Source organism: Vulpes lagopus, chromosome 6 (genome assembly GCF_018345385.1).
Source record: "Vulpes lagopus strain Blue_001 chromosome 6, ASM1834538v1, whole genome shotgun sequence".
Classification (NCBI taxonomy): Eukaryota; Metazoa; Chordata; class Mammalia; order Carnivora; family Canidae; genus Vulpes; species Vulpes lagopus.
In genome coordinates, this window is record NC_054829.1 from 35,959,530 (window position 1) to 35,980,910 (window position 21,381).

Consider the following 21,381-nt stretch of genomic DNA (forward strand, 5'->3'; position numbering starts at 1 on the left):
TAAAAAAAAATTCTAAAATTCATATGGAACTACAATGGGCACTAAATAGTCAAAACAATCTTCAGAAAGAACACACCTGGAAGTATCACACTTCCTGATTACAAAGTATTTGCAAATCTACAGTAATTAAAACAAGATGGTACTGACGTAAAGACATATAGACCGGGGATCCCTGGGTGGCTCAGCAGTTTAGCGCCTGCCTTTGGCCCGAGGCGCGATCCTGGAGTCCCGGGATCGAGTCCCACATCGGGCTCCCGGGGTGGAGCCTGCTTCTCCCTCCTCCTGTGTCTCTGCCTCTCTCTCTCTCTCTCTCTATCATAAATAAATAAGTCTAAAAAAAAAAAGATAGAAAAAAAGACATACAGAGCCAAGAACAATTAATTTTTGACAAGAATACCAAAGAACATAAAATGGGGAAAGGATAGTCTCAACAACAAATTGTGTTGGGAAAACTAAATATTTACACTCAAAAGGATGAAATTAGATCATTTTCTTACACCATATACAAAAATCAACTCAAAACTAAAGATTTGAAATTAAGACCCGAAACTATAATACTCCTAGAAAGAAACACAGGGGAAGCTTCTTGACATTGGTCTTGGCAATGATTTTTTGAATAACACCAAAAACAGGCAATAAAATTGGTAAAAGACAAGTGGAACTACATCAAACTAAAAAGTGTCTGCATAACAAAGGAAGACATTAAAAAAGTAAAAAGGCAGGTTATGAATGGGAGAAATATTTGTTAGCACTACATTTGATAATGAGTTAATATCCAAAATATATAAGGAACTCATATAATTCAATAGTAAAAAAATAACTCAATTAAAAAATGGACCAAGGACTTGAATTGAACATTCTTCATGGAAGACGTACAAATGACCAGCAGATATCTGAAAAGATGCTCAACATCCCTAATCAGCGAAATGAAAATGAAAATCATATTGAGGTGTCACCTGGTGTCTATTAGAATGGCTGTTACAGTTAGAAAGAGAGAGATACCTGTTGGCAAGGAAGTGGGGAAATTGGAACTCTTGTACGCTATCTGTGGGAATGTAAAATGGTGCAGCTGCTGTGGAGAACAGTATGCAAGTTTTTCAAAAATTAAAAATAAAACTAATGTGCCTGGGTGGCTCATTCAGTTAAACGTCATAATCCCAGGGTCCTTGGATGGAGCCCCATGTCAGGCTCCTGCTCAGTGGGGAGTTTGCTTCTCCTTTTCCCTCTGTGCCTGTCCCCACTCATTTGCTCTCTCTCACTCTCTCTCTCTAATAAATACATAAAATCTTAAAAAAAAAATAGAACTACCATATGATCCAGCAATCCTACTTCTAGGTATTTATCCAAAATAATTGAAATCAGGATCTCAGTGAGATATTTGCCCTCTGATGTTCACTACAACATTATTCACAACAGCCAACATGTACAAAAAATTTAAATCTATTAGTGGATAAATGGATAAGGAAAACATTATACACATACAAAGGAATAATATTTAACCTTAAAAGGAGGGAATCCTGCCATTTGTAACAATATCTATGAAACAGGAGGACATTATGCTACGTGAAATAAGCCACTCACAGAAGGACAAATACTGCATATTCTGTTTACATTACATATCTAAAATAGTTAAATTCTTAGAAACAGAGAATAGAATGGTGGCTGCCAGAGACTGGGAGAAGGGGCAATGGTGACTTGCTTTCCACGGGTATAAAGTTTCAGGTATGCAAGATGACTAAGTTCTAGAAATCTCTACATACTTGGCATACTGTGTCTATGGTTAATAATACTCTATTGCACACTTAGACATTTGTTAAAATGGTACATCTCATGTTAAGTGTCCTACCACAATAAGGAAAATAATATGTAGAAAATCTTTGATTAAATATATTTTTAATTTCTTAAACATGACACAATTTGACTAACAAAGACATATTAATAAATTTAATTTTAGTAAAATTAACACTTTGTTCATCAAATTATACCACAAGAAAAGTGAAAAGAATAATCTACAAATTGGGAGAAAATACTGAAATATAATTAATCAGTAAAGGATTAGCCTCCAGAATATATAAAGAGTTCCTATGAATTAATAAGAAAAAGATAGATAACCCAGTAGAAAGATAGAAAACAGATAAAACAGACACTTCTCAGTAGAGGAAATACAACTGAAAAACATAATCTGACCTCTAGATTCCCATAATATAATCGTGGCAGCCAAACTTTGCTCACAAATCTTCTTCCCAAATCTTTAGACTAACAAGGAGAACAAATAAAGTCACCCTTAGAGTATAGCTAATGCTCATATAAGAGACAGGGAATAGTGTAAATATTTATACTGAACTGAACATTTTTTACATGTCCAAACCAAAAGAGTAGACTCTGGGATGCACAAGAGAGCTGGGAGTCAGGAGGAAAATATACAGAACAGATGAAGAGGATTGTGGTCTTAGTCATGATGGAGGTGGAAAACAGTGACTGGCATTCTGTGTCAGAAAGAACAATCCCATCCAGAATTGTAAAGTACTGAGGACAGGGCTGAGACTTAGTGAACCAGAGTACATGCTTTTGTGGAATTGAGCAGGTTGGGGTGTGCTTAGGAGAAGAATAAATAGTTTGGGGAAGGCCATACTTCTGGGGAAAAGGAAAACCTTGGAAGACTGATGTTTTTCTTGGAAGCTTTGTGGTGACAAGCTGAAAGGAAGTGTCTGAAGAGAAGAGGATCAGATCCAAATTGTATTGTTTATGAAGAAATTGCACTTAACTGCTGAAACAGAGAAGGGTGCCTTTGAACTAAGCAATCTGGTAAGATACAGAAGAAGACTTCCCCCCTGCACTCTTGCATTTCTCACCTCCTCCTTCCCTTACACACAGAGGACTATTTACTTTTGCTGGTTAAAAAACATAAATAATGATAAAAAGGAGAAAAGGGAGAGTTCATATATAGATTTAGTATATAAAGATACTGGAAAAGAAATCAGAAAATAAAACTTTCAACATGAAAGCACACTCCTACAAAAAGCTATAGTACAGAAGAAAATGGATTTAACACGCAAATTAAGTTAAATATAGTGAAACAAGAGATTTAAGATAAGGAAGAACTTCAGTCATAAATCCAAAAAATGAGTGTAGAAAGAGAAAGAGAGCTAATCAAAGTCAGAAAATAAACAAAGGAAAAAAGATAATCTTGCAAGCAAGACTAAATTACAAGTGCCCACATTTTATCTTTTATTATATAATAATAGTTATAAGAAGATATATAGAGAATAAGTAAAAGCAAAAAAAAATTGATGAAACTGAAATACACAAAGAGATATACCATGGGCATACATGTATTAGAGAAGACAGGCATAAAGACCCAACATCTATTAAATTCGTGCCTACCAAACATGAAATAAAAAGAACAGAACTGATGTTTAAACAGTTTTGTAATTCAAGAAAGCAACTTAAAACAAAACCCTAAACTACATACCTGGCCCACTGCATACTGGGGAATATGGACCTGTTATCATAAATGTCAGTGTATGTCCTACATACCTTGTAAATGTCCAGAAAATACAGTAGACATCCTAGGTATTGACAAGTGCCCATTTTATGTTCATTGTTTTAAAATAGAAGTATTTATCAGAATTGTGTGATATTATTTAGCCAAAGAGAGCTGAATCACAGATGGGGTTTTCATAGATAACATATAATAGGAAAGAGTCATACAAAGTGTTTACAATAAGGAACCATAGAAATCTATGCTAGACATTTGAAAAATGAAGACAGGAGAGGTCAAATTGGTAGAGAAGGTGTTGGGGATGATCAATAGCTTGGAGATCTTAGTGGGGTTAAGCAAGTGCTGCTGACAGTGTGTGTGAATATGATATTGGGTGTTTAGAGGCATTTACTTCTACAATGACTGAACTTTCCACACCACCAGTCTATAAATGTGCTAATACGGTGCTCCATGACAGTCTGTACCTTGTATCAGGGAAATGTCTGAGCTTTCTTAGTCAGTCTCTCTGAAATAGAGAAGCTTTTGAGAGGGCATGAGCTAAATGCAGAAAATGATTGCATTTATTATGAGAGTGAGTGTGATAAGATCAAAGGTCAGTTTGAGGAGCAGGAAGGATATAAGAAGATTAGAAAGGTCAGGGCAGTGGATAGATGGCCATGCTGCTGTAAACTGATGAGGGTGTTGTCAGGGAGCTGGGTTTTACAAAAGGTGCCAGAGTCTGGGGATCTTTTAGGAAGTGTTTTCAAAAGGTCACCTGCTGTTATGAGAGCCATAATAGATAGCATTCTGAATCAGGCTTAGGGTCTGTAGTCAAATGTGCCTGGCACTGTCACAAGTTGACCTGGGATAAATTTATGTTAATTATCTCTGTATCCAGAAGCAAAGGTATGTTATAGAAGGAGCAAAAGGGCTTTGAAGTCACCCAAATCATGGATCTGTTAATAATCTTTGTAAAATGGAAAGAATAGTACATACATTGTATAGATTTGGTGAGGATTAAATTGTTACCGTTGTTTCCTCTTTCAAAGTCTGAATCAATTGAATCTAAGGAAACAATATTGAAATCTCTGCTGAGCTGGGTTTGAGCCTTAGTAGCGGGGTATTTGGTTTGCCACTCTGCGAAAATTTTAGATACTGTGATTTCATAAAAAGGCCTGAAGCCGCTCACCATCCCAGGAAAGATACCTTTTAAGTCACTTTATGCTTCCCCAGACTGTTGCTCATATCTCGTTGATAAAGTAGTAGAGGTTTTTTTGTTTGTTTATTTGTATTTTGGTTAAAAGATTTTAATGGATTAGAAGCTTCTGAAGATAGTGACTGTGTGTTGTTGTTGTTTGTCTACATCCAAAGACATAGCTTGTTTCTGGCATTCATAGGTGACCATCAATCGATGAGCAAATGAAATAGCAAACAATGACAAAACTGTTTCAGAGTGCTTTGAAGACCTCTGTGAACTTAGAGAAGGAGTTATTCCCTTTTTTTGGAAACTGCTCCCTTGGTGTATTAGATTAGATAACTTTTGCAAATCTAATATAAAGGATTCATTAAAGGGAAAAATAATAGTGCAAAGATTCTGTTGAGGTAGAAAACATCACCAAGGGCCAAACTCTGTCTAAATGAAATTTGCAAGAAAGTTTTGAAGTGTTCTGGGTATTTAAGAAGATGGAACTAGTATATTATAGAGAACTCTGTTATAAAATGCAAGGTTGCACATTGATTTCCCAAAGCAAAGATTTTTTTTTTGGTTAAAACCCTTGACGTGTTGGGTTGTGACTAATGCCTCAGGTCAGAAATTTGTCATTAGGTCTGCTACCCTGGAGCAGAAGGACAAACTAAAATTGTCCCTGGTGAGATTCAGCTCATCTTACTGCCAAGCTGGCACATGTAGATCCAGGGTCATGAACAGCTCTCCTACCAAGTGGCCTTCTCAAGTATTTTGGGCTTTATAAAAAGTAGCATTTAATAGAAGTGTGTTAATGGAAATGAACCCTACACCCTGTTATTAGTTTGTATTCCAGGGGTCCTGGCTGTTTGGAGGGCTCTCTGTCTCTTCCTCAAAAGAGAGGAACAAAACTTTTAGCTGTTTCTAAAAAGAAACAGTTTTTTATTTTGAGATCATTGTAGATTCACATGCTTATAGAAAATAATACAGAGAAATTCTATATATACCCTTCAGCCAGTTTCTCTCATAACCAGAAAATTGACATTGATAGGAATCAGCAACCTTATTCAGATTTCACCTTGTTTTACACACACACTTATGTGTGTGTGTGTGTGATTTTATGCCAAACAACTTTATCACAAGTGTAGATTCATGTAGTCACCACCATAGTCAAGATACAGAAGAGTTCCATTACCTGGATCTCTTGTGCTACCCTCTCACTGCGTCAGCCCCTTCTCTCCCCACCTCCTTCCTGAATCCTGCAACCACTGATCCATCTATTCTCTATCTTTTTAATTGGTCATTTCAAGAACGCTATATAAATAGAATCATGTAAACTTTTGAGATTAGCTTTTTTTCATTGAGCATAATTTCCTTGAGATCCATCCAAATTATTGCATGGATCAATGTTTGTTCCTTTTTATTGCTGAATAGGATGCCATGGCATAGATGTACAACAGTTTGTCCAACTAGTTACCTGCTGAAGGAAATTTGCATTATTTTCAACTTGGAGCTATTGTAAAATAGAGTTGCTATAAACATTAATGTACAGGTTTTTGTGTGAATTTAAATTTTCATTTCTCTGGGCTAAACACCCAAGCATGCAATTATGGGTCATAGGGTAAGCACATGCTTAGTTTTGCATGAAATCACCCTTCTCTTTTACAGAGTGGATGTATTTTGTATATACCCAGCAGTAGATGTGCAATCTAGTTTCTCTGATCCTCGTATCATTTAGGGCTATCATAATCTTTTATTTTAGATACACAGTGATATCACATTGTAGGCTTAATTTGTATTTCCCTAATGGATAATAATGTTGAACATGTTTTCATGTACTTATTTTTTTATCTGTATATTCTCTTCAGTGAAACATCTCTTCATGTCTTTTGCCCATATTCTAATTGGGTTTCTTTTAATGTTGAGTTTTGAGAGTTCTTACATATTTGAGGTATTTGTTCCTTGTTGCATATGTAATTTGCAAGTGTTTTTTCCCCCTCAGTTCGTAGTTTATCTTCTCATTCTCTTCAGGTTTTATTTTATTTTTTCCCCAAGTTTTGTAGTGTTACATTTAAGCCCATGATGCATTTTGAGTTGATTTTTGTGTACAGTGTGAAGTTTAGGTTGAATATATTTGTTTCTTTGCCAATGTATGTCTAATTTCCAGTACCAGTTTTTGGAAAGACTATCCTTCCTCTGCCAATACCATACTGTCTTGATTAGTATAGCTATCTAGTATGTCATAACACTGGGTAGAATGATTCCTGCTACTTTGTTCTTTTTCCAATTCTTAGGTATTCCGGGTCTTCTACTTTGCCATATAAATTTTAGAATAAGCTTGTCTATATCTTCAAAAAAGCCTTACTGGGATTTTAATAGGATTACATTAAAACCATAGATCAATTTGGGGAGAGACAAATTGACATATTTACTATGTTGGGTCTTCCAATTCTTCAACGTGATTTCTCTCCATTAGCTTAAGTGTTTTTTTATTTGTTCTTTCGTCAGCATTTTGTAATTTTCAGGATATAGATTCTGTTCAGGTTTTGTTAGATTGTGCCTAAATATTTCATTTTTAAATTATAAATAGTATTTTGTTTTTAATTGTGGTTTCCATATATTTATCATTATGTTTTACTTTTTTTTTTTGAATATTTACTTGGTCATCTCATCAACACACTCACCTATCTGCTGCCTTTGATCTGCCCTGGACAGAAATTAGATCATGTGTGCAGCCTCTGGGACTCTGGTTGGGTTCCTTGAGGCAATAAATGATGTTCAGGGGCATCTGCTATGTGTAAATCCTACATGCTCTGTGACAGTTTTTCTCCTATTTGTGGACATTTTTACTTACTGTGGTATCCATGGCTATTTTCTGGATGATGACAATTGCAATACGTTTGATTACTGACATGTCTAGTTTCCCAGCAATGAAAACATTGGTGACAAATATCAATATAAGTAATACATAAACCAAAACTCATTTAGGGCTTATTTCCCCCAAAGTCATTTTAATAATGTCAGCATAACATGCTGGATCAAAAAGATGATAATTTGATTTCTAGGTTATGTAAAATACTAGTGAGTTTTAAAAGAATGTCTTAAACTTAAAAAAAAAACACATATTTCCCTTGTGCTACTAAATAGGCTCATGCAAATAAGAAAAGTTTGTTTCGTTTTGGTCCTAAAAGTATTGTAAAATTTTTGTCACTGTAACAGCATACAAACTATTAAGTAAACAATTAAATAGCTAGCAATGTTCACTGTTGTATTTTCCAGTCTTATCAGTAACATGGATACAAACTTGATTAGCATAGTAGATACTACGTTTAGTGATAGAAATTCACAACGAGGGGCACCTGGGTGGTTCCAACAGTTAAGTCTCTGGTCATGATCAGGTCATGATCCCAGGATCCTGGAATGAGCCCTGCATTAGGCTCAGCAGGTAGTCTGCTGCTTCCTCTCCCTCTGTCCCACCCACTACCCCCACCCAGCTTCTGCTCTCTCTCACCCACTATTTCTCTCTCTCAAATAAATAAATAAAATCTTTAAAGAAAAAAAAATTCACAATGATGTACCAATCATTTAAGAAAAGCTGCTTCCATTAGATGAAATGAAAAATGGAAGTTTCACTATCATAAAGTTGGTTAGTTGTAAAATAGCCAAGTTTTGTTCTGCCTTTGTGTAGACTTTTCCCCAAACATTCCTTACTTATACCCTTCTCTGACCTGCTACGTATTGCAACATTCTAGCCTTTCCCTGCAGTTTGTCTTGTCTTCCTTGTAAGATTGGCAGGCAACCTGCATGCAGGAACTGTTTGGAACAAGTTTTCAATGGTTCCATATATATGTTTCACATGTAATGAATGCTGTATACCAGTAATTATTAAATGAGATAGGTAGTCATGTGTCTTGCAGTGTTCTATGCTGTAGATAGTGTAACTTAATTTTGACCAAATTTGCCTAATGTCAATATTTTTAGTGGCTGGGAATGGTGATGGTAATGATTTTCCATGAAGTATTTTATCATAGAATGGTGCACATACATCCATACACCCACACATAACATGTACAAATCTTAGGCATACAGATTAATAGGTGTGTGTGTGTGTGTATATATATATATATATATATATATATATATATATATATACCATATAACTGCTACTCAGATCAAGATAAATTTTTTATTATCCTAGAACACTACTCTATGCCTTGTCAGGGCAATTACTGTGCCCTTCTGAAACCACCACTATTTTAAAAATTGAGATATAATTCACATATAAAATTCATCATTTAACGGGATCCCTGGGTGGCGCAGCGGTTTGGCGCCTGCCTTTGGCCCAGGGCGTGATCCTTGAGACCGGGGATCGAATCCCACGTCGGGCTCCCGGTGCATGGAGCTTGCTTCTCCCTTTGCCTATGTCTCTGCCTCTCTCTCTCTCTCTCTCTCTCTATCTATCTATCTATCTGTGACTATCATAGATAAATAAAGATTTAAAAAAAAAAAAAAAAATTCATCATTTAAAAATGAATAGTTGAGTGGTTTTAAAAAACTCTAGAGCGCATACTTGTACATGTAAATATTCAAATAACTATGCCCTTTTGTCTATTCCAGTGGTCCCAGAGAGCTAAATTCCTGAGGGTATAATTTACCAGAAAGCTCAGTCTGGATTTGCTATCTTATTTTAACTATATGTAATAACATAACAGACTTTACTCAATAAGAACATACTGATTAGGATCTAGTCTGATAAATGTCAGCATATTGGGACCATGAGTGGGAGAGCTTAGTGTTTTCTGAAAAGTTTCTGATTTTACAGTACATAGTTATCTTGCACGTAAACATGCCAATAGGTGTATATATGCACCATATCTGTAACCTGTATATGAGTGTTAGAGTTGTGAAAAAACATTTCAGTGTGTTCCCAATTGTTTGTATATTGATATTTTGTTTTATTTCCTTTAGTTTTTCTTCCACTTAATAATTTCCTAATCTTTTCAAGACAACATAATTTTCTAGCTATTATTTTTTATATACTTGATTTAATCTATCTGTATACACACACATATATAGATGTATATGTGTATTGGCATGTATATATATTCTTTTATACAATCAAATAATCAGATCTCAAATTCTTTGTAGAATTAGATACCATGTAGATGGCCGACGCATGTATCTTTTGGCTTCATTTACTACTCTGACTTCTTTGAACTATCTTTACTTTCTCCCGTTGTACACACACACACACACACACACACACACACACACACAAATATGTGTAGATATATTAAATTGCATAAATAATTTGAAAGAATGATGATGCACATCTTTAGGAATTTTAGTTTTCTCTCTCTACTGGAAGAAGACTAGGTTGAGACAGAAACTTTCATAATTACAATCATTCTAGAAATAATTGATTTGGCAGCTCTGATTTCCGTTTCTTTCATTTTCTTTAAGCAATAACTATCTGTTTAAAAGTACCTTTTTAAAAAGAAAAATTGTATATAAAAAGTGTACAACATGATTTTTTCCATGTACATAGTGAAATGATTACTCCAATCAAACGAATTCACATAACCATCTCTTCACATAGTATTTTGTGTGTGTGTGTGTGATTTTTAAAGTAACTTTTAAAATTAAAATATAATACTGGTATGTGGGAAAATTATATTATAAATGACAGCTTAATAAGTTTTCACAAAGTGAACACATGTGTGTAGCCAGCACCCAAAACCCCATTACCAGAAGCTCCCACCCATATTTTATCCAGGCATTAGCCAACTTTGTCCCTCCAGAGTAACCCATATCTTGACTTCCAGAACTATAAATTAATTTTGCCAGTTGGGGGATCCCTGGGTTGCTCGGCGGTTTAGCACCTGCCTTTGGCCCAGGGCGCAGTTCTGGAGTCCCGGGATCGAGTCCCGCGTCCGGGTCCCGGCATGGAGCCTGTTTCTCCCTCTGCCTGTGTCTCTGCCTCTCTCTCTCTCTGTGTCTATCATGAATAAATAAATAAAATCCTTAAAAAAATTTTTTGTCAGTTGTTGAACTTTATATAAATGAAATTATGTGGAATATACTCTTTTGGGTCAGGCTCTTCTTGAACCAGCACTATGTTGTTGAAATTCATCTGTGCTATGCGTATGTTTCTTTTTCATTCTTGTTGATAACAGTCTGTTGTGTGACTATACCACAATGTAGGTATCTATTCTAATGTTTATGGATCTTTGTGTAATTTTCAGCTTAGAGCTATTATGAATAGTGCTCCCACAAATGCTCTTGTTCATGTGTTTTGAGATATATACATACACACACACACACACATATATACACCCACACACACACACACACACACATACACAACATAGATTTGTTGAACATAGATGAATTTCAACAACATAATGTTGGTTGAAAATGAACCTGACACAAAAGAGTACATGTGTGTGTGTGTATACACATTTCTGTTATGCATAAACCTAGAAGTACAATTGTTGGGTCTCAGGGTATATATATATATATATATATATATATATATATATATATATGTAAACATGTTCATATATATATATATATATATATATATATTCAACTTTTGTCAGTACAGTCAGGTAATGGAAGTACCTGGATTTATGTGAAAAGTACATTCTTTTAAAGAAGCCAGAACATCATTTGTCAGAGGTGACTTTAAAATGATCATTGCCAGATTGTTCCTGTGATTTACTCATCCTGTTTTCTGTACTGGAGGCATGTATCTTCCCCACTCCTTTCACCCATTTTGCCCAAATCCCTATTTCTACTCCCTCTGAGCATCATCAGTTTGTTTTCTATATCTATAATTTTAACTCTACTTTTTATTTTTTTATTCCATTTATAAGTGGACTCCTATGATTTTTCTTTCTCAGTCTGACTTATTTTAATATAATACCCTCTAAGTCCATCCATGTTGTCACAAATAGCACAATATCATCCTTTTTTTGTGGCTGTGTAATATTTGTGTGTGTGTGTGTGTGTGTGTGTGTGTGTGTATACACCATATTTTCCTTATTCATTCATCAATTAATGGGCACTTAGTTTGTTTCCATATCTTGGCTATTGTAAATAATACTTTAGTAAACATAGGGGTGCATATATCTTTTTAAATTAGTGTTTTTATTTTCCCTGGATAATACCCAATTGTGGACTTATTGGATCATATGCTATTTTTATTTTTAACTTTTTGAGGAACCCCCATACTCTTTTCTACAGTGGTTCTACTAATTTACTTTCCCACCAACAGTGTACAAGGGTTCCTATTTCTCCACATCCTTGACAATACTTGCTGTTTCTTGTCTTCTTGATACTAACCATTCTAACAAGTGTGAGGTGATAACTCATTAGCGTTTTTATTTGCATTTTCTTGGTAATTAGTGATGTGATCATCCTTTCATATGTCTGTTGGCCATCTGTACATCCTCTTTGGACAAATGTTTACTCAGGTCCTCTGCAAAAATATTCTTATTTAGTAAAACATATGCACATAAAGAAGTATAGACATGAGATTAATAATAGAGAACAATAGAATCTCTAAATTTCATCAGAGCTCTAACTTTGGAAAGTTAGTGGCCCAGAACATCAGCACCTTTAACTAGTTAAAAGATGATAAAAACTGCTATTTGTTTCTTTTTATTACCCACTTTACTGCAGAACCAAAACCATGAACAATTTGGTAGAATTGGTTCACTACATTTTTTTAAACAAAAATCTTAAGTCTCACTTTTGTATATGTAGTCTATTTTTAGAAAATTTATCTCTAAAGGGAATCCTATGAATTTTAAACTATAATCTCTCGCTGGTTATACCAGTCTTCTGTTACTAAATATGACCTTTTGCTTTTAAATAATGGAAGTTAATTTGCTTTGGTTTTATTTCATTACATTGTTCTTGAGTTAATTCTTTGGGGGTTTGGATACCCCAGAAATTGGCAGCCTAACCTCTAGATACCTGCTCTCCCTTGGTCTGCATGTTTGCCTGGTTATACTTAAAAAAAAAAGTGAACTTTCTTTTCTTCCCATAAAATGAATGAGAACTGAATTCCTGTAGAGAACTTTACTTCATTTGTTGGCAGTCTTTGAGCTCCTCATTCCCAAGAAGGATTGTAAAAATGTTTTATGTGCAAATGTCACTTGGCTTACTCTCTCCACTGATTTTCACTAATTTAATACCAATTCAGTTGGATCGGTGAGGGGAGATTAATTAGCAGTGCATAACTTAATTTCATCAAAGGAAACAGGGACTTTGAATGTCAGTGGTAACTTCATTGCCTATCAAAATGTCATTAATGCATTTATTCCTTTTTCCTAAGAAAGAGAACAAGGGGGTCATCTTCACTTATCAATTATTATTTAAAATAACTGACACTAAAAAAATAAAATAATAAAATAAAATAACCGACACTATATGACTCCTGGCATAATATTCTGTAGATAATCAACAAAATAATTTATTTTAGAGCAGTGAGAGACATCAAAGGGGAGCCTAGTTTTATCTAGTACTTTCAGACACTTATAATAGAATTATCACTATTATCTTCATTTTCATACTAGAAATTTGATATAGATTGATTAAAAGTGAGCAGTCTCTTGTCACTGAAACAGGGAGTAGTGAGTGGTAGGAAACTACCTCCACTAACCTTCAAGCCCTCAGCCTATGTCTTATTGTAGTCCCATGTACAATTCCATACAAGCCATGTAACATTCAATTTTTGTTTCAGGTAAAATTACCTTTTTTTTCAAATGCAAATTAAGATTTTGATGAGAAGGTGATTCTCATACACTACTGGGTTAGAGGATAATTTTTTTTTTTTGATACACTTTTCCGGGAAACTATTTGGCAAGATCCTTGAAAATGGTTTTTATATTTTGTCTGCTATTTTTCTTCTAAAAGAATCTGTCCTCAGGCAATCTGACAGAGGTATGGCGTATTTGTTATACCTTGGTTTATGAAAGGGAAAACTACAAATCCAGATATCCAGTTATAATGCAGTTTTTAAGTTGTGTCATGATTATTTGATGGAGTATTAAGCAATGATTCAAATTATATTTTTAAATCAGTATTTCATGGCATGGGAAATGATTATAATGTGATATGGGGTAAACAGAAATAAAGGTTTGGAGATTCAGGTTTTATGAAAATGGTATATACATATGTAAATATCTTACATTTTATATAGTGATTGTTAAGATGCATTTTTAAATATATTCAAAGAGTTGATAATAGAGAGGATAAAGCCTTCTTTGGGATTTCTCTAGTCAACCATTTCCTTAGAGAATCTTGACTTAACTCTTTGGTTTCTAATTAAAGTATTTAGGCTTGCTTTTCTAAGCTTTTGCAACATTACTAATATTATAATAGATGACAGTGATGGGGAAAGTGATATTTATCAAATATGTTTACTCCATGCTAATATCTAGCTCAGGTCCTTTGCCCATATGCACTAAAACTTATATTTCAAATGAGATGACTTCTTTTTTAACAAATAGTAATGAGATAAATAATTTGTCAATGCATCCTTATGTCTTTACCAACACACTGAAATATGCAGCTAAAATTAGAAGTGTTTAGAAATGGATACAAACCTGCAAAGAAATCTAGGCTGTTCTTTGGTATGGTGGAAGTGGTCACAACAGTAATTTCCTAATAAGTAAACTATATTTTGATTAGTAGGACCTTAAGTGATTTTCAGAAATCAGCATTTATATTTCTGTCGTATGCAAAGAACCAGAAAACATCTAGATGTTACATTATATTCCTGGTTGAGCTTTAGTGCATATAAGCATGGCTTAAGAAATGGAATGCATGAGTCTTGGGTTTTGTCATTAACTTATCGAGATGTTACCACATAATCTTTATACAGTACATTTGCCTTATCTGGAAAATGGGGCACTGGACTAAGAACAGTGATTTTTCAAGCTGTTCCTGACTGGAAGCTCCATGGAGGCTGGTACTATGAGAGATTTTGCTCTTGGATCTGGAGGGCCTGAATACTAGCCAGCATATAATTAGTGTATAACTAACTTTCACTAGCTGTGAGTTAAATGAGTGACTGAGCGGGCCCTTGGTATCATAAATAAATAAATTTTAAAAAGTTTTATTTTTCAGATCATGACATTCTTTACTTTTTTCAGGGTTGGTTGCAGAATTCTAAAAATGATTCCTTATATAGAGCTATAGCTCTTCCAAAGAGAAAACTTATTGTCTTAGTTAAGAATCTAATTAATAACTATCCTGACATGAAAAGGGGATAAATAATCACTTTTAATATGAATGTTTTGTACCAAAATGTAATTTCATTTGTTTGTAACTCTAAGATACCCATTAGGGAACCTACCCACAAGAGACTGGATATGACATTCAAGGCAGAGTATGTTGAAATTGGGACTAATGGGGCAGGTATTAGAGTCATCTTGAATGACAATTTTATCACTTAAAACTAAATTTTACCTTGCCTAAGACACTTATTAGTGCTTTCATTTACAAAAAAATAAAACAGCATGGATAGGGAGAGGGCTTGCCACTGAATATGACTTGGGTCTATTTCAACTTAGTTTTAACCTGTCACCTTATGACATCTAGACTTAAGTACACACCATCAATAAAAATAATAAATGACTCAGTGTCATAAGTGAAGTGAAATGAAAAAGGAAAGATGTACTTAAAATGAAATAAAAATCCTTTTTCAACATGCCACTGAACAGAGAATATTGCTAACATTGGAAGATTTCATTTGCAGCATGAAATCCTGAAAGAAATAATTAGGACATAAAATGACTGTTACCAAAATGAATCTAAAACATTAAAAATCCTGTAAGCTAAATGGAATAGAAACAGAATGATCCATTTCCCATAAAGCTATTCAGTATAGTGTTTATGCATGTGTATGTATTTTGGGCAGCCCCAGTGGCCCAGCGGTTTAGCGCCGCCTGCAGCCCAGGGCGTGATCCTGGAGACCCTGGATCGAGTCCCACGTCGGGCTGCCTGCATGGAGCCCGCTTCGCCCTCTGCCTATGTCTCTGCCCCTCTCTCTCTCTCTCTCTCTCTGTATCTCTATGAATAAATAAATAAAATCTTTAAAATAAAATAAAATTATTTTTACTTTTTGGCTTTTCTAGCACTAGTTTCATCTTCAACTTGAGGAAAATATTCACACTAGCTAGTGCTTAAAATATCTTCAGGTTCATTCTGAATTATTTTATTAATTTTGCCTGAAATCTCATCAAACAGTCAAGGTACAGAATTCAGACTGGGGTAGAAAACGGAAGAAAAGCAAATTGCAGAGAACTATTGCAGAGAGCTAATGCAATAATGTAAAATATTCGTGTTCAGTAGGGATGATAAAAGCCAACATTTCTTTAGTCTCAGACAAGTGCAGGGCTAAACTGGGCAAAACTTAAACCCTTTCATGTAATTCCTGCAATGGGCCTATGAAATAAGGACTATCATCCCATTTCACAGATGAGGTTTAGAGAGATGAAATAATTTAGGCTAAACAGGTAGTGGTAGATTTTCACCCAGACCTGTCTTCTTGAGCTTGATCTTTTATGCATTTCTATGCCATAAGTAATGATTCCTAGACTGCATGGGCTCCCATGTCACCATGGCCATGCCCTATCCTAGCACTTTTCTCATTGTATTTTAATTGTTGTTGTACATGCCTACCTCCCCCTACTTTATGATTAGCTCCTTCAAGGCAAAGATAGTGTCTTATTTACCCTTCTAGTTCCAAGGGTAATGCAGTGGTGTGCCCCATCATAGAACTCAATAAGGATCTATGGGATGACTAGTGTTGTCAGAAGTCATTAAAGGTCAATAAGATAAAGAAAACATTATATTATTATGGAAAACAACTGATATGGAAGGAAAGTACTAAAGCTTCTAAAACTCTGTTAGGCACTTTTTCCTCAAACATGAGATTTTTCTAGATGATCTAGTGATAGATGAGTTGATCCCTACTCCCTATGGGAATTCGAAGGAGTATAAAAACCCCACAGAGTTGCTTAAGTGTTACAAAACAATATGGACAGTATTAGGAAAGATTAAGGAAAGGGATACTGAAAGTCTACTTTAATTAATGGTCTTCACATTTATGAGGGACTCATCTTCTACACAGGGAAGCAGCCAACTTTTCATTGATAGTGAGCCCCAAATGAAAGGAATACTCAGGATATTTAAAACCTTAGGCAATTTTTTAAAGGCTAAAATGCATGTAATACAGGAAGGAAAACTGTTTCATATTAAAACTTTATTCAGTATAAGTTAGTGGAGAAAGATAAGTTTAGACTTCAGTTTGATGGGTTGAAAGCCTATCAAAGAAAAACATTTCTGATAAGGAATAGTTTACCAAGGGGTTTGGGAGAGAATTCTAAGTGAGTTTGTACATGCATCTTTAAAGTGGGTGGTACTGACTTCTGGTAATCACATCTTCCTTGATGATGCTCGATGAAATGTGATGATAGTGTCCATTTTAATCAGGGTCTTTAGCTGCCCTGTCTAAAATCTACAGGCAGTAAGAGCTCTCTGACTCTTAGAGAGCTACCTATGCATGTTTCTGCTATTTATACCCTCTTCTGAAGGATGCCTAGAGCTTGAATTCTCTTGTTTCCCTTAGCAGTCTTTAGGAGTCAAAGACCAGGATGAGCAAGGGCTGCCATGCAGTAATCGTCCCACCTTGCCAGTAGTGCTACTTCCAGTTGTCTAAGCTCTACAGAAGGCTGGTGAATACCCTTTTCACTCCCTGGACTTAAAATTTATTTGTAAAATGAAAATATTTCAGAGTGAAAAAAGACGCACATCAAGAGTTATATCAGCCAGTGCCAGCCTGTCAAGTTAGAAGGGTACTTTTGTTAATTGTATTTTCTTGAAATTGATTAATATGAACCCACCTCTAGTGTGGAGTTAGGTACAATATCCTGAGTTTTGGTTCAGGTATGAAAAAACTCTAAAACAGAGACTAGTCTAAAATGAATGTGAATGCCCTGTTTTAGTTGGCTCTTTGAGGAAACTATATCAGGTTTTTCTCTGAAACACTTCCCAACCACCTTAAGAGTCTTTCTATGGGGAGATCCATACCCCTCTAGAAGCTTTACTTTGTGGTATTGTATTATAATAGTCCATATGCTCATCAGCCCATCTCACTGGGTTATTAGGTCCTTGAGGGCAGAGGTATGTCTTTTAACTTTGCATTCCCAGTATCTAGTACCATGTGTTACAGACTTTGTCACAGTCAATAAATATTTATTGGATGCCCTTTTTTTTTTTCCTGAAATATACCTTTCTCCTTTTTTCTCACTTATTCATTTCTCACTTTCCTCAGGTTCTCTCCATCTGTCCCAAGGACATGAGAGCTGATATCTGTGTTCATCTAAACCGGAAGGTTTTTAATGAACATCCTGCTTTTCGATTGGCCAGCGATGGGTGTCTGCGGGCCTTGGCGGTAGAGTTCCAGACTATTCACTGTGCTCCTGGGGACCTCATTTACCATGCTGGAGAAAGTGTGGATGCCCTCTGCTTTGTGGTGTCAGGATCCTTGGAAGTCATCCAGGATGATGAGGTGGTGGCTATTTTAGGTACTGTGAACTTTCCTAATGTAGTAGCAAATGTGTAACAGTTTTAGAGATCTTGCTTCTTGGGTTTCTTAAGAGAAATTTCCTCTGCTTGGTGACTTTGAAAATTGGGTCACTAATGAGATGATGAATCTTAGTGAAAACTAGTAATGCTCTTTCAGCAAAGAGCATTAGTATTGGTCACAACTTAATGGGCGGCACAAGGGTTTGATTAAACTTACTTTGGCAATAGTAGGACAATATCTTTTAGATTAGAGCTGATCGTAGCCTAAGGTGACTGTACCTCCTGGTTTGGTAAGTGTGAAAATGGCTTGTGGAAGTATTTTCAGGTTAGTAACCTAGGTTGTTAGTCTCAGAGGGACCATGGAACCTGTCTAACTGAACACTTTCCTTTAGAGATGAGCTAAATGAGGACCAGAAAAGTTTAGTGACTTGCCCAGCTAGTTAGCAAATGAGTTAAGACTTGAGTACAGATCATCTTGTTCTAAATATTTCTGCCTCATTCATCACAGTACACCTAAGGAATGAACTAAAAGTGATGAGGAGTGAGTTTGATCCATTATATTGGAGTAATCACAATACAAGTAAATTTAGGCTTATAAAGCTGATTCTATTCATTCATGAAACAAGAAAATTATTTGGCTAAAAAATTCATCCAAAAATTCAGAGACCCAGTAGATGGTTATATTAACAACAACAACAACAACAACAACAACAATAAAAAGGCAGTGATCATGTATGTAAATAAAATTTTGAGGAAATTATATGTTTGAGACTATATATATATATATATATGTATATACATATATATATACATATATATATAGTATGATATATATCTAAAATATAATGGTAAGTATCTAAAATACCATTTAGCATTTCTGCTCAAGTTTCTATAGCAGGTTCATGAAGTCCACATAGATATAAAAGGAAGTAATAATGAGGTCAGAAGAGAATCATCCCTTGTTTTTCTCTCAAGTAAAAGAAGTTAGAATTGCAGGATGTCAACTCTATTTTCATTATATTTTTCATGGCTTATGTCTCATGAAAAATGAGCTCAATTTTTAAACTATTGGATTTTTTAGCTACTGAGGTCAACCAACCATAGCATCAATGCCACTTATTATTGTAAGTCAAAGATTGGCTTATGGATTTGAGAAGCTGCAAAAGCAAAATCCAGCACAAAAATGAAGAACTGATTTCAAAAGGCAGTTACCTGAAAAAAGAGAATTGAGAATTAAGAAGCAAGCAGTGACCCTACGTGGGAAAAGAAGTTCAGTAAAATTTGTAAGAATTATAGAAAATGGTTAAGGATTTCAAGTGACTGAACACTATTGTTTTAGAAACCTCTCCTTAACTGTTGAGAAATAATACAGTTTAGGCTAAATCTCTTTTAGGAACTATTTTTATTTGTGATTTTTGCAAGAGAAATTCATACAGCACTTTAGAGTCAGCACTGTGGGTGTGTTTAATGCTACTTAGTGCTTGTTCCACTTTGTTTCCTGGAGTATAAAGGAGTTATATATAATCCTTCATAAAAAGTGTACATTTTGCCAGAACAATCCTTTGTGGTAAAATGAAGCATATACACACAACAACCATTCTTGTTTGCTTAAAGAAGAGGATAAAACACAAACCCGAGACAGGTGTATTTTCTTTTTCTGCATGTTCATGTCAATGGTGGGTGGAAGGCATTGGATATACAGGAAAATAGATCTGCCTTGTGATGAATTACCTCAGCTCTGTACTCATTGTTGTTTGCTTTGCCTCATTTTCTTCATCACAGCTTCACCTTGGTAACTTATTTTCTAAAAAGAAGGCTGGAGAAAGCCCCAGGTGCAGTGCGTCTGGGTTGGGTCTGTTAAGCTGGAATCATTTGCTCAAGTGAGACAAAATGCATTTTCTTTTCATTTTAAAATAAAACGATAGCTGGTTTTGCACAGTGACATAGTAAAAGTGAACACAGGGCCCCTGGATATTGGACCAGCCTCATCATATATCTGTCACATTTTATTTCTTTGTGTGTTTTTTGTTTATCTTCTTCAAAAAATTTGGGATGCAGAGACTTTTCATCTCTTGGTTTAATGAGTCATATTATATCCACACCTTTCTCTTCCCTGGCAACTTTTCTTTCCTTTTTTTCCATGGACCTCTAACATAGATTAATTCAGCTAAAGGGCAGTCAGACAATTTTTGTTTTAAAAAAAATTTGGACCCAGGAGTGATCTCTCTGGGCGGAAGTAAGTGGGTGAGGCAGGGAGGTGCAGCCAGTGGCAGAGACTGCTGGAGCTGGTGGGCTGCCTGGGTGCTGTGGATGCAGGCAAAGACACTGTCTTACAAGAGTCTGTGGTTTGATTCAGTGATGACATGACAGATGCAGAGACAAGCTTTGAGAACTCTGTTCTGGTCTAGAGCCTTCTGCCAACCTGGGTTTCTTGAAGAGGCAGTCTGAGGACACTGTGGATTAGGAGTGTGGACTTGTGGTGACCTGCAGGGGAGGGAGCGTGAGGCCATAGACAGACTGTCCTTGTGTTCACACTGTGTGCAGGTCCACTTTGGAGGCAGCTGAAGCCCCGCCTGGCACCTGCCAGAAAAGTCTTTCCCTAACAGCCAGCCTTTTGACTTGTAGAGCCTCACTCCAGCTCTATTTGGGGACTTCTTAGTCCTGTGATTTCCATTTTGTGACTTAGTCTTGTGGTTTCCATTGAGGATGCATGTTTTAAGATTTCTTAAATTAGAGTACTTTCTTTTATGATTAAAAGAAGAATGAGAGGGTTGTTTAACACTCAACATGCTTTAACAATGTTTTAAGAAAGGGAAAGGAAAAGGGAAATTCAATAGTGTCACTCCTTACATTTTGGTGACTGTCCACTCCTTTCCTGCTCCTCCTGTTTTTCTTCTTCCTCTTCTCATTTTTTGTAGTTTAATGTTGAAATAATTATAAACTTCATGAAAAGTTGCAAAAATTATCAGGGTGTGAAGTTTGATATTTATTTCCAGGTTTTCTGCCTTATTGAGTAAGTTGATTGGGTCTTCGGCCCGCATAAACTTTGGCAGATATTACAGGTTTGGTTTCAGACCACCACGATAAAGCAAATATCACAATAAAGTGAGTC

At 35.5% G+C, this 21,381-nt stretch overlaps 1 protein-coding gene across 1 annotated transcript in view; it reads left to right on the forward strand.

Annotated features, from left to right (window-relative positions):
• KCNH5 (potassium voltage-gated channel subfamily H member 5) overlaps positions 1 to 21,381 on the forward strand; it is a 276,403-nt gene that overhangs the window by 189,710 nt on the left and 65,312 nt on the right. The window contains exon 9 of the mRNA XM_041759197.1: positions 18,016 to 18,268. Coding sequence (XP_041615131.1) covers positions 18,016 to 18,268 — 253 coding nt within the window. The remainder of the gene's footprint in view (positions 1 to 18,015; positions 18,269 to 21,381) is intronic.